Source organism: Juglans regia, chromosome 8 (genome assembly GCF_001411555.2).
Source record: "Juglans regia cultivar Chandler chromosome 8, Walnut 2.0, whole genome shotgun sequence".
Lineage (NCBI taxonomy): Eukaryota > Viridiplantae > Streptophyta > Magnoliopsida > Fagales > Juglandaceae > Juglans > Juglans regia.
The window spans coordinates 6454200-6468851 of NC_049908.1; the positions used below are offsets into that span (position 1 = coordinate 6454200).

General features: G+C 38.1%; 2 protein-coding genes across 3 annotated transcripts; one reads left to right on the forward strand and one right to left on the reverse strand.

Annotated features, from left to right (window-relative positions):
• Window positions 1-2475: 2475 nt before the first annotated feature.
• Window positions 2476-7518, reverse strand: LOC109008278 (pentatricopeptide repeat-containing protein At1g19720). 2 transcript variants are annotated; one of them, XM_018988299.2, is made up of 4 exons: window positions 3987-7518; window positions 3778-3839; window positions 3461-3614; window positions 2476-2783 (listed from the first exon to the last, which is right to left on the reverse strand). In XM_018988299.2, the coding sequence occupies exon 1, from the start codon at window positions 6741-6743 to the stop codon at window positions 4095-4097; it is 2649 nt and encodes an 882-aa protein (XP_018843844.2). In that variant the 5' UTR covers window positions 6744-7518; the 3' UTR covers window positions 2476-2783; window positions 3461-3614; window positions 3778-3839; window positions 3987-4094. The 2 variants fall into 2 exon arrangements, with proteins under 2 accessions (XP_018843844.2, XP_035548864.1); XM_035692971.1 differs by lacking the exon at window positions 2476-2783 and having other exon boundaries at window positions 3382-3614.
• Window positions 7519-7635: 117 nt separating this feature from the next.
• Window positions 7636-8702, forward strand: LOC109008279 (lon protease 2-like). The gene has a single exon (XM_018988303.2). The coding sequence runs from the start codon at window positions 7724-7726 to the stop codon at window positions 8567-8569; it is 846 nt and encodes a 281-aa protein (XP_018843848.2). The 5' UTR covers window positions 7636-7723; the 3' UTR covers window positions 8570-8702.
• Window positions 8703-14652: the final 5950 nt, after the last annotated feature.

The window sequence follows — 14652 nt, forward strand, 5'->3', positions numbered from 1 at the left end:
TCTGGTTGTGAATCTGATCATGAAGCTATTTTGTTTGTGTTGTGTTTTGTTTTAGTTTTATTTCAAATTTATTTAGTTTTGTTATATATCTTGATTTGTCATTTTTTTATACTAATTTCTTATATTTTAACATCTTAATATAGAATTGTCCACCAGTATGACGAGTTTACTACATGAAGATGATTGAGGTTTGAGATGCATTTGTGAAATTGTGTAATTTGTTGTTTGTTCAATTTTATTTTCTTTATTTTTATAAAGAGTAATGCTAGATACAAGCCCCAAATAGACAAGCCTCATACAAGTTTTTTGTAAAATAATGGGTCTCACTAATAAATAATAATTTTTTTTACACTTTTTTAAGGTAGGGTCCACTTTTTTTACAAGGGCTTGCATGAGGCTTGTCTATTTGAGGCTTGTACAAATCATTTCTCTTATGTGATATTTTATTTTGTTCTTTTTTCTTTAGGCACAGCTTGGAAAGTTGGAATGGCGCTCACTTGTTTATATTTTTTTTAACAGCTTGTAGTGATTCTAGTGAATAATTTAGTTTTGTAATTTTGGTTATGTTTTTTTTTTTTTTAAACTTGTAGTGATTCTAGTGAATGATTTAGTTTTGTGATTTTGGTTGTGTTTTTAATTTGTATGAATGATTTATTTTTGTAATTTTGATTGCGTATTTTTAATTTGTATGGATGATTTATTTTTGCAATTTCTGTTATGTTTTAATAAAATTGAAATTTGAAAAAAGTATTTTAAAAAAAAAAACTGAAATTTGAAAGTCCAAATCAGATTAGTAATTCTAAAATTGTCAAATTGAAATTTCAAATAGACTAAGGAAAAAATACCCAATAAAAAAGTCCAAATCTGACTATGCTCCAACAAGTTGGAGTTGGATCGAAGGTTACATGAATCGAAGTCAGAGGTCAGATTCGACCTCTGACAAAGTCGGAGTCGAAGTTGTAGTTAGGGCACTCCGACTTCGACAATGTCAGTGCTCAGCCCTAACGTACATCTTAAAATTGTATATAATATTATTCTTAATTTAATAAGATAGTGTGTAAAGTCAAAATTTGAATTCAGCACTTATACTTTGATAGTAAAATTATCACTTATCTCAAAAGTTAAAAAAAGTTGTGAAATGGAAGATTCCTCCCTCATAGAGGAAGCAGAGTATCTTAATTTCCTCATTTATTGAATTCTTTCATTTAAGATGTAAAAATATTCATTTAGATGCGTATAAGTGGATGAAAGGTAAAAATATCAAATTTTGAATTAACATCATTTTTTAAAAATTTACTTGAAAAACAATCAAAACTAGCAATTTAAATTCTTAACAATAACATTTTGGTTAAATTACATAATCAATTAAAACTGGTCATTAAGATGGTTACGTGTAAAGAGAAATCCTAATTAGCATCGGTCGGTCTAATATTTCCCAATTAACAGCCCACTACTAATTAAGTGACACTGAAGTTTTTCACCACAATCTTCATGTATATCCACTACATCTGATTGTCAACTATTGGCAGATTCATATAATCCGAAAAGCACCCTCTCTCTCTTTCTCTCTCCCCTTCGTCGATCTTCTTCCCCCTATTTCTTACTTTTTCTTTTTTCAATTTTTTGGTCTTCCGTCTATTCTCTCTCCCATCTCCGTCCAAGCAACATCTCCTCATTGGTTTGTATATATCCTCACTTAGATACTTTCCCACCCACTCACTATAGACGAAGCAAAGAAGACTTGAAATTTTTGGTTTTTCGGTAGACTCCCTCGACTATGGTTGCTAGTAATCCCAGTCCACATCTAAGACCGATTATGATCTGAGAGGTCTAGGGATCACAATCGGTCTGGGTGGCTAACTTGGACTCTGATATTGGTTAGGAAATTTTTCCAGATTTAGTTTAGGAAAATTGATGTTGGTTCTTGAGGGGCTTTTATACAGTCGAATCAGATTTGAATGTCTTTAACAAAGCATTGGGTTTCTTTGGTTCTTTATATTCAGCATGTCCAACACAGATTTTTTTAGGAAAATAATTTCGATTTTGGACTTCTATATTTTGAATCAGAGTTGATAATTATCTGATAATGGTCATTTCCATGACTTTCCTCTCTCTTTTTCTCAACTCTTATGTCTCTCTCTCTACGACTATTGGATTGCATTTGGGTCATTTTCTCTTTGAAAATGGCTTTTCCTCCATCTATGGCCTTTTGCATAAGACTCTGGAACCAATTGTCAAATGGGTTAAAGTTAATGGAAGCCATTTGGGTAGAGAATGCAGGAGGGTTTAGCAAAAGGTTGAGAAATGGACGAAGAATTGAGTATGAAGAGAATTTTTCCTAAAAGTTGAAAGCTTGAAAGACCACAGAAAATCCGTGTGAGTGTTTAGAATCATTTCTGTGTGGTGAAACTTATTTATCTTATTGTATTGTATTTTTCCTTACGTGGCAACCAATAAATGGAAGACTACTCTTGAACGTTTATTAGCCCGACCGTTGCAAAGCGGACCTTTTTTTTTTCATTTACTTCAATATTTAAATCTTAAATAGAAATGCAAATTATTAAACTGTGACAGTTTGGAGTACAAATGGTCAATTTAGGACGTGCCACCTGTTACTAACAAGAAAGGAAGCGGGCATCACAGATTCACATTCTTCTAATTGACAAGTCTCGATCCAACGGCTGCAAGAGATGCAACGCAGGACGTGAGGGCTTCATTCATGATCAGTGGATACCATTTTGGAACTTCTGAGAACATAGATGATAGAACCCTTGAAACTACGCCTGTTACAAAATTACACACCCGCATCATGCAAAAATAAATAAATACTGTAAGACTCACTTTATATATCTAAAATCCGCAAGGTCTCGGGATCACATTATCTCCAACACAAAATTCTCTATGAATATATAAAGTTCAAAAAAATTGTGTAAACAAAGAAGGCAGGCACATCTCACTCTCTCTCTCTCTCATAGCACACCATGAATGCCATACACAATAGCGGGTCAGACCCATCCAATGGAGGCATCATTAAAAATGGTACTGAGAAGTGAGAACTGGTCCGTTCATATCTGACATGATTAAGAAAATGACTACAAGAAAACTTAAAACTTCAGCAATTGCATAATGGCAATTACTACCAAACCAATCCCAGCCAAAACTGTGATGAAGCTTGGGTTCTTCAAACAACAATTTTCAGAATATGCCACACCTCTGACCTTGAAACAAAATAACCAAAAGACTTGTATACATGTTTGGGTTTGGCTTAGGTTCACTAAAATGTGATCATTGCACGTTCACCTGATATGTAACAAGAATCTATAGGGATCGGCAATCCATATGCCCAAAAGGTAATTTGCAGTTCTATGACAGCCAATGAAGTGAGTCAAGATACCAAGGGGATAATTGCATTAAACAAAAATACTTTCAGACGATATCAAACGTGAGGATCAATAATCACCTATTGAAGAAAGCATTATCTTCCTTGGCAGCGATCGCTACAGACCAGTGAAAGAACTATTTCTCAAAATATACCTGCTCATAGTGACAAGGTCAAGAATTCACAGTGCAAAAGCCAATCGCGAATGCAATTCTTACCAATTAAGTATATGGACCTGCAAATTAAAGTAAGTTTTGTGAGGTGAGGACAGGAAAATATAGTGGATGCGGTTAGTTGACCAAATGCTTATGGTTCCAAGCTACAGAAGTGAATATTTAGATAAAAATAGAATAGCGTAAACATAAAATGGATGAAAGAGCAGAAATCGCATGATTTACATTTGGAAGCATATCTCCTGGTCAGAAATTGCCTGAATGTGAATACAAAGTGAATCTCCATCCTGTCCAACATACCAGCCTGCCGTCAGGTTGTAGTTTCATGAAATGGAGACTGATATAACAGCTTAAGTTTCAATTGAAGTTATTCAATACATAAAAAAATGCAAATAGCTAAGTAAATCAAGATTTTGATAACATTTTTCACTCACATGTCATTACAAGAACCATGACAGCTTAAAGAAATTTTGAACCCTCCAAAAAGCCTCTATGATTTTGATGAAGCAGATCTGGGGACTTCAACAGTTTGTATTCCAACTCTACCAATAATCCTTACAAGAACAATGACCATTTTTAAAATAGTGGAAACACTGTGAGTCGTTCAAGTATATTTCTGATCCATATGCCGCAGAGATATATTTGGCTGTCCTGTGGCAATCATCACACATTCTCCGGTTTTTTACGATCCTTATAACTTTAGGTGCATTAAAGCCTACCATGGCGAAAGCAAATGCAAGTTTTTCACTATGAACTCCACCAATCTCTTCCCTCTCTTCCTCCCCAATGCAAAGCCCATGTTGAATATCATGTCCCTTAACTTTATCTTGTATTCTTTGTATCCAATGATATAGCACATCTGAGGATTGATCACCCGCAAGAAACGTATGGACTATGTTTCTAACTTCAATCCAGCATTGCCCTAGAGAATTTTTTGATGCATTCTCTGTTTCAAGCTTTCTCGTTTTGGAAGCATCCCCAAACTTCCCACATAAAGCATATGCCTCGAGAATTAACTCGTGAATCAGGATATTCCCCGGTTCTAAGTCAAGCAAACTTTCTCCTGCACGAATTGCCAAGCCAATATTTCCATGAATCCTACAGCCAGTGAGTAAGGCAGCCCAAGTAGAGGAATCAGGTTCAATGGGCATATCTTCAATAAACTCCATTGCCTTTGAAAGCCTCCCTGCACGGCCATACAGGCATACCATAGCTGAATAATGCTCCAAAGCTGGTATAATTTGAAACTCTTCAGTGATGCTAGAAAAAGCTTTCTCCCCCTCATCCACCATTCCAGCAAGACTGTAGGCAAAGATAACGTTCACAAAGGTACCTCTATTGGGTCTGAATCCGAGCTTCTTCATCTGATTAAACAGATCAAGTGCATTATCTGCATAACCATGTAAAACAGAACCACCAATCAATGAGTTCCAGGTGATGATGTCTTTGGAAGACATTCCATCAAATATTGTTCTTGAATAGGCTATATTCCCCGACTTCGCATAAGTGTCAATAAGTGAATTTGCTATAGAAAGTTCGGTCTCCAAGTTTCTACGGATCACACAACTGTGGATTTCTTTTACCTTCTTCCCCGCAACTAAATTTGCACACGCAGGTAGGACACTTAAAATTGTGACTGAGTTGGGAATAACAAAGGAAGACTGCATTTGTCTAAATATTCCAAACGCTTTGTTCTTTTCCCCAATATGCAGGTAACCAGCAATAAGAGAATTCCATGAAGCTGTATTACGCCTAATTTTCCCATCCTTCTCCATCATGTGAAACAGGTCCATGGCTTGATCCTCATCTCCATTCTGTATAAATCCCGAGATCATCACATTCCACGTGACAACATTAGGTGGTACACCAGATTCCTTCATTTTCATAAAGAGAAGATGGGCTTTACCACAGTAGCCAGTGTGGCAATATCCTCCGATCATTGAGTTCCAAGTGTATGCATCTTTCTCTAAGATCATATCAAAGACTTGTTGTGCTGCTTCCAAGTCTCCACACTTGGAATACATGTCAACAAGTGAATTTCCAACCAATACATCACATATTAAACCCTTCTTAACAGCAATAGAATGGATTTCCATTCCCTTGTCTAGCGATTTCAGAGACGCACAAGCTGAAATTGCACTTGTAAGCGTAACCCCATTTGGTTCAACCCCTTCCCAAAGCATATCCTTCAGCAAATCCAACGCCTGACTTCTCTTGTTGTTTTGAGCAAACCCCGAAATCATAGAAGTCCAAGTAAAGACATCGGGAGTTATTCCAAAACTATCCATCTTCCTCATCAGTTCCATGGCAACGTCGCAATGCCCTAACTGGTTATAACTAGCAATCAATATGTTCCAAGTCACTGAGCCTGGTTCAACCCCTTCTTCACGCATTGCATCAAACAATCTACGAGCTTCCTCGTTATCACCCTTCTGGCAATACCCAGATATGATTGCATTCCAAGTCACCCTATCCCGCTCATCCATGTTTTCGAAAAACCTCCTCGCAGAACTCAATTTCCCGCTCTTTGCATATACAGCCAAAATTGAATTGTTAACGCGCAAGCAACGACTCATCCCACAACGAACAACCAAGGAATGTATCAGCTTCCCAGTCCCAAAATCCCTGCAATTCGCACATGCCTGCAAGATCTTTGGGAACAAAAAACTATCAGGGACAAAACCACCTTTCATCATATCAAAGAAAAGTTCCACCACTTCCCTCCATCTCTGCTCTCTCGAACAGGCACCAATCATCGCCGACCAAGTGTACAAGTTTTTCTCACGTATTTCATAAAACACTTTACGCGCATCATCCAAGCACCCACATTTAGCATACATGCCCACGATCTTGGTCTCCACGAACGGGTTCACCTCCTCGACTAAATCAATACGTGCATGTAGCTTCCGACCCAAGTGAATACAATTCGCATCAATGCAAGACTGTAACAGATTAAGATAGGTTTTGGGCTTTACCTTGGACCCGCGTTGAGCAACGGAATCAAGAGCTGTTATGGCCTCGCTAAGGCGCCCATTTTTGCGAAGGTAATTCAAGTAAGAGTCTGCAACTTTTGGGTGTGGTTTTTCGGCGAAAGAGAGTGTGGATTTGGGTGAGAAGTTGGATTGGTTGCCTAGTTTGGATGGGATTGGCGCAGGAGTGCAAGAGTTGCAGGGTATAATTAGGGTCTCCATTGCTCAACTAAACGTTGAACAATCTCTCTCTCCTACTTGAAATTTCCTTGGTTTTTGGAGAGTGACATACAGAGCAGAGAAAGATTGGAAGAAGATTGGGGCTGGAAATGGAGAGCCATCCTGCCAACGATTTCGAGGTCCCACCCACTTGTGCGTGCTATCCGGAAATCCCCATTTGTTTATCGTCTTATGGATATGGTTCGCACGACTTGAGAGGCCCAGATTCTTAACAATCTGGGCTGCTGTCTTGTTGAGGTAGTTCGGTCTCTGTCACTCCGAGTTACGTCACTTTTGCATGTACCAATTTGATCCATATCGATATACCGTGCTTTGTTTTGGATATGCAGGCCAAAAGCCCAAGAAAGAACACTATCTATCACCATAAAAATCGTATGATGTTTTTATTTCTTCTGGATCGGCATAAACCCCAAACGATCCGAATAAAAAACTCCGAGGCCAATAATATCTCCGATCTCTCTCTCTCGACTGTAACCTGAAAACGATGTAGCAAACAACTGGCACCACCACACCACATGGACGTACGTACGTGCATGGAAGTTCCAAATTTCTTTTTGACAGGATGGCTAGGAGACACTTGGACACGTACATATATATCTCCATCAATAACACGACGAGGAAATCCAAAACCACATCCGATTATCCCCAGCTCTTCATTTCCCTCCTTCTATGTTATCCACACCCTCTCTTTCTTTTATGGTCCATAGTTAGAGTTATAGTCAGCACTTAATACATCGATTTTGTTCGTTTTTAAGAAATTATTATATTTATAATGATAAAAAAAATAATAATAACTTAAAAAGATAATAAACATATAATATTAATTTTTCGTGTGTATATATAAATTATAAAATCTATTATTTACGAGTTGGCGTTTAAAAACGTATGCATGCATAAAGTGAAATAAATAAATAAATTTTCGCACACAAATCAGGCGTTAATGGCAAGCTAACCAGAGGAGAATGGCTTTTCTTCAGCTTGTTCCCTCTTCGTCGCTCTCTCACAGAGCCGCTTTAAGTTTAAACCCAGCTGTTAATTTTCCCTCTCCCCTACATCCAATCCCTGTAGTATTTTCTAACAGAACCCATTCCCTCCGCAGAAACCGCAACTCTCTCCGGTGCTCCTCCTCCTCTTTCTCCGAGAAGCACCATACTAATCCTCCGAAATCAAACGACGTCGTGGAGCTCCCTATTTTCCCCCTGCCTCTCGTGCTGTTCCCGGGCGGGATTCTACCCCTACAGATCTTCGAGTTCCGGTACCGTATGATGATGCACACTCTCCTCCAAACCGATCTCCGCTTCGGCGTCATATACTCCGACGATTTTTCGGGTGCTGCGGACGTCGGATGCGTCGGAGAGGTGGTCAAACACGAGCGCCTCGTCGACGACCGGTTCTTCCTCATCTGCAAGGGCCAGGAGCGGTTCCGAGTGACCAACCTCGTACGCACCAAGCCTTACCTCGTCGCAGAGGTGACATGGCTGGAGGACCGGCCGTCCGGGGACAGAGAAGAGGATCTGGAGACGCTGGCGAACGGGGTCGAGGCGCACATGAAGGACGTGATTCGGCTTTCGAACCGGCTGGGCGGGAAGCCGGAGAAGGAGGCGATAGACCTACGGAGGAACCAGTTCCCGACTCCGTTTTCGTTCTTCGTTGGGAGCACCTTCGAGGGTGCCCCGAGGGAGCAGCAAGCTTTGCTTGAGTTGGAGGACACCGCGGCGAGGCTGAAGAGGGAGAAAGAGACCTTGAGGAACACGCTCAATTACTTGACGGCGGCCTCGGCGGTTAAGGACGCGTTTCCCTCGTCGTAATCTGAGGTACTGTACTGAAGGTTACTCTCCTTTACCCGGTTTCAAACTTTCAAGGAAGGATTTAGCAAAGAGCAGTTGTACCAGTAAGTTTGTATATTCACTTAAAAATATATTATTTTATATTTTTATTTTATTTTATTTGTAAACATATCTAAAATTATTTTTGGAATAAAAAAATAAAATAATATATTTTTAAATAAATGTGTAAAGTGTCATATTTATGTCTAGAATTTTTTTTTTACAAAAAATTATAAAAAAAAATGGTTTATGGATAATTTCGGAAGTATAGTTTTAGATATAATAATAAGATAGTCGAATAAATATTTTTATTTATTTATTTTAAGTTGTATTATTTCTGATGGTAAATAATATTGCTTCTAGATTGCGGAGTTTTTGCTTATTTCTTTTAAAGAATTGAGTAAATTTAGAATCTATATGAAAAATTATGTATTTTAATAATGATTTTCATTTTTTAAAAATGGAATATGTCGAAACCGTATATTCCAGAACTGTATATAACATTACCAATTTTTAATATATATTATAAATAAGTTTTTAATTAAATGCATGACTTATAAAATCATTCAAAATTAGGGTGCTACCCACATCCCTCTAGACGAGGGCCACCATGTTCACGCTCTCGCATAGGTGGGGGAGAGTTAAGCCCGGCCTCGCTCTCCATGGGCTGGTGCCCCCGTTCGGATGTTGAGAGGTGGATTGGACCTCACGACCAGTTGTCCATTGCCCACACACAATGAAACATAATTGAAAAATAACAAAAAAACTCAAAATCAACTCAGATTTTTCACCAAATCCACAATCTAGCCATAAAATCCATAAATTTATCATCCAACAACAAATACACAAAGTTGTAAACACAAATAAAAAAATCATCTTAAAAAAAATGCAACATTTTCCTCTAGCAAGACCACAGCTATTCGTGACCTCAAACCCATGGCCACATTGGCGCTTGTAGGTGTCTCACAACCTTCAAGAAGAAAAAGTGGAAAATGAGGAGAAGAAAAGGAGGAAGAAAAGACTTATACTTGCCGCGAGGTTGGGGTGGTGATGAAGGAGGAGGTGAAGAAGATAGGGGTGATACTCGCCCCCTACGGGGCGGGGCCACCCCTCCCCCGCCCCCCGGTCCTGCATATGCGGGGGTGAGAGTTTTTTCCCCAGACCCTACCCCCGCCCATGCGGGGGCGGGGTCCCTCGTCAGTTGCCTGGGGTGCGGGGGTGGACCCCCACCCGTCCGCACCCCCCGCATCCCTTACTGGGCCTTTGGCCCAGTACATTTTTCTAGGCCTTAAATGGCCCAAAATCGGTTTTTGGGCCACTTTGGGCCCATAATTCGTTTTGGGCCACTTTGAACCCATTATTTAGATTAAAAAATATATAAATTTAAAAACAGAAAACAAATAATTTTTTTTTATAAGTAGAAAACAAATAATATATATATAATCATAGATTTAACTATTAAGTAGATATTAAGTTTCAACTATTAAATAATTAAGTAATATTCATCACTAAGGCAGTAAGACACTATGCTAAAATAAATAGTTTACAATTATACAAATTAAGAGAACTAATAAACTATTAAACTATTACAAACTCCTCTAAAAAAAAATAAATATTACAAATTGTATAATTAACTATTGTAGCAACATTACATTAATTGTAAATTAACAAAATTGATTTTGGGGTGAAGCCGTAGCGGTGAGTTCACTGAGTTGTGTCGATTGCTGTGAGATTGAAAATCAATAAGTTAAAAATAAAATTTAATAAGTTATAAAACCTGAAATATTAATAAGTTAAAATTAAAACAAATTAGAATTAAAAAGTTATAAAGATGAAACAAAATTTTAAATGCAAAAAACAATTAGGTGAGAAATTATGCAAACCATGACAATGGTGAGTCCAATACAAAGTCATACTGCATCGGAGGTAGCCGTAGACGCCGTCTCATGTATCACTATAAGTATTAAATTTGAAATCAAATTAATGAATACCAATTAAATGAAAATAAATAAATTAAAATAAGAAATTAGAAAATAAAATTAAAATAAATATCAGATCCAGACTGATCATCACCCTCCTCCTCGACGTTGGCCTCCTCATACTCAAGAACATCCGGAACATGAATTGGAGTTCCCTTGATCCAATTTTGCATGCAAATCAAAGCCTCCACAGTGGCAGGAGCAAATGAACTCCGAAATGAATCTAATACACGCATTCCGTTGCTAAAGGCCGACTCTGAGGCTACTGTGCTAACAGGGATGGCCAAAAGTGTGCGGGCTATCTCTCCAAGGATGGGATACTTCACGACATTCACCTTCCACCAACTTAATATATCGAAATCTCATGAAAATGGTAAAATCTCTGCTGCTAAGTATCTGTCTATCTCTGACTGAGCCTTTACAAAACTCCGGAGGAAGGGGGTATGCTCATACCTCTCACCCCACTCCAATCTACGCCTTTTCCTAACCTCGACTTCAGGAAACTGTGAGCTTGAGGCTGAGGGAGTAGATGTAGGTGCCGCAATATTACCACCCCGCAGGGTGGAAAACTCATCAAATAATCTAGTAAGGGTTTCCCAAACCCTTGCTGCAATAAGCTCCACCCATACTTGCCCGTACGCAAGGCCCAATCCAAATATCATGGCATCCAACTTATACCTCGGGTCAAATACGACAGCTACATATAACAAACTATTAGCCCTAGTTAAATCTCTCTAATACTTGTTGTACTTTGTCCTCATAATCAATACTATCTCCCACAGCCTAAAGTGACCACCCACGACCATGTCATCTAATTCTTCTTTTACCCTATATATTTGCTGGCATACAACATTGGATGTAGGGTATAAAGTTCTGGATAGCCTCGTGGTGACATCGTAAAAAAGTCTCAAAAACTCTACAAAAATAGTTACAATTTCCCAATCATCATCTACGGGTTTCCCCAATCCCCCGTGATCATCAAAATATTTAACATATTGGATGTTTTCGTCACCCAATAATGCAAATGCCAGCCTATATTCTTGGACCGCCTCCAATATCAGAAATGTTGAGTTCCATCGTGTACGCATATCCGTACAAAGGCCCTTCTTAGATGTTAGACCCGCAGATCTTGCAGCAACCTTGAATTTCTCCAACCTTGAAGGAGAAGATCTCACCCATCTCACAGCAGTCCTAACCCGAGCAATCGAGTCATGAAGATTTCTCAAACCATCACTGACAATTAGATTCAGAATATGTGCCGTACGTCTCACACGCAGCACTCACCGCCCATAAGTGTCTTATTTGCCTCTCTAAAATAAGTTTTCAGATGTCCCAATGCAACATCGTGAGACGAGGCATTATCGACTGTGACTATAACAATTCGGGTCAAATCCCACTCTTTTATTGAAGCCTCCAAGGCCTTCCCAATTGTCTCACCCTTATGATCGGTGATTTTACAAAATTTTATAATTTTTTTTTTGCAATGTTCAATGACAATCAATAAAATGCACAGTCAAAAATATATAATTAAAATTTTGGATCGATATCCAAGTGTCAGTGGTGAGACAAAGAAATTGATCCTCCAATTGACCCCTCAACTTCTCATTTTCAATGTAAAAATATTTTTTTACATCTTTTGTCACCGTGTGGTGAGAGTGAATATTAAACCTTGGTTCCAAGTAGTGAGAATATGCTTGGAACCCTTTCCCGTCAACAATTTGAAAAGGTAACTCGTCCATTATGACCATACGAGCTAGATGTCTTCTACACTCATCAGGATCATACTTAATATACCCCTTCAAAGTTGCACCCCCACTAGTCCCATCCGCCATTTTTTGAAGTCCAATTTCTAGCCTAGATTGGCTTTTCTCTTGTAATGATATTAATATTGGACTTTTTTTGCATTGCTCTTCTAAGTGCACTTTTAATTGTGAGGTGTCATGTTTCCTATAGTGACATCCATAAATTTTCTCACAATGGTTATACTTGGCTTGGGGGTTACTTGAGTCACCACCTTCTAGTTTGGTGAAATGACTCCAAACTATTGAAGCAGGTTTTTTATTGGGCTGTGGGGCGGGGCAAGGTGCCGTAGGACTAGGGGTAGGGGTATGAGTAGGAGGGGTAGGTGTATGTGTAGGGGTAGGGGTAAGGGTAGGGGTGTCCTCGGCCTGGAAAGGAGAGCTTGCACTAGAATCAGTTGGCATATCCAAGAACTCGAGCAAACAAGAAATCTGAAATTATAGAAAACATAACAACTATATAATGAACATAAAAGAAAAGTAGAATAAAAAAAGTATCGCACTATCACTTGACATTCATATATATATGTAAATATATATATTGTGTACTTTGGTTAGAAACGTAATAAAATATATTAACAACAAATACACTATATGTTCTTAATAAAGTATATTAACAAATATACTACATAAGGCAAGAAAATATGGATGTTTCCTTTATTTAAGTAAGGTGAAAAAGTCCACATCCAACAAATTAAAAAATATTAACGAAGAAATGAGAAATAAAAAAACAATATTGAATCTGCTTAGGGTTTTTTTTTTTTTTTTTAATATTTTTGGATTCAATGGTCTTTGTCCCTATATGTGAGACATAAGATTAGATAGCAGGAGTTTAAAATTTTTGGACTCTTATCTTCTTCTTTTTTTCTTTTTTTTTTTCTTTTTATAAACATATCTTTTGGAATATTGAGATGTATGCTTAATTATATACAAGCAATATCTACGAAGGATTGCATTAATGATCAAATAAATGACGTATATACAACGTCCATCAGGGAAAAAAAGAGATGGATAATATTTTTTCTAATAAGTTTTTGAAACAAGTTAGAAAGTCCCCAATATTCTTTATCCGACCTAAATTATAAATTAGTTAAATCATGTAGAGCAAAAATAAGCTTTTTAATTTCCTTGTTCAGAAACTTTAATAAAATAACATCTAAAATCAAATATTACCTTTATTTTTAATATTTTATTTTTATGCATCATATATGGGTAGGGAAGAAATAAAGAAAGATATATAGGAATCATCTCACATAATTCAATATCTAAAACACTTGTCCTAAAGAGCCTTGCTAGGTAAAATAAATTTTATAACCTATAACTTAAGTAAGAAAGTAGTAGTTGTGCACTACTATAAATTTTATATATGTATATATTACAAAATCTAAAATATTTTGTTTGCAAATTACTAGTGGGGTTATGAGTTATCGTGTCACCAGTAAGTTGTATGATATATATTTTAGATTAATTTAAGTTGTATGAAACCCTAAATTAATTTAGGGTTTCGGATTGGAGCCCTAAATTAATTTAGGGGTTCCAATCTGAATTAATTAGAATTTTAGACACAATCAAATCCAATCCAATCCGAAATAATTATAGAAATGAGAAAACAAACACAATTCACATGCACGGAGTCACGGACTCATTCAAATTTCAAACCAAACCACATGCACAATCTAAGCTCCACAGCACACAATTCACAAAAATCTCATCCTCCATCTCCGATAAACCCCATCCTTCATCCAATCTCCATTAAAAATATAAATCACAAAAAAATAAAATGGGATAGGGTTTCTTACCTTCGGATCTTCGGTGACGGAGATGCAGAGAGAGGGATCGGATGCGAGTCGTGCGAAGGCGACGTTGAAGGGGACGTTGGTCGCTGGGTGTGGTGCCGGGAACTCAGAGAGAGGGAGAGAAGAGTTGCGGGCTTGCAGCGGTCTGGGTCACTGGGAGGCAGAGATAGAGAGCACTGAGAGTGAGCGAGGGAGGGAATCGGGGAGGGGGGGGGGATTTCGTTATTAACCCAGGCATGAAACAACAGGTTAAAAAAAAACGTCGTTTCATGTGTAGATTTTTTTATATATATATTATAATATAAATGGGCGGGGGGGGGGGTGGTGTCCCCCCCCACCCGAACCCACCCAGAGATGAGGGTGGCCTCCTATCAGCAAAAAGTGGTGGCCCTCACGGGTGCGAGGCTGTTCGGGGTAGCGGGGCCCCGGCCCCGCTGCCCACCCCTAGAAGAAGAGAAGAAAAGAGACGAGGAGATAGAAAAGGAACAATG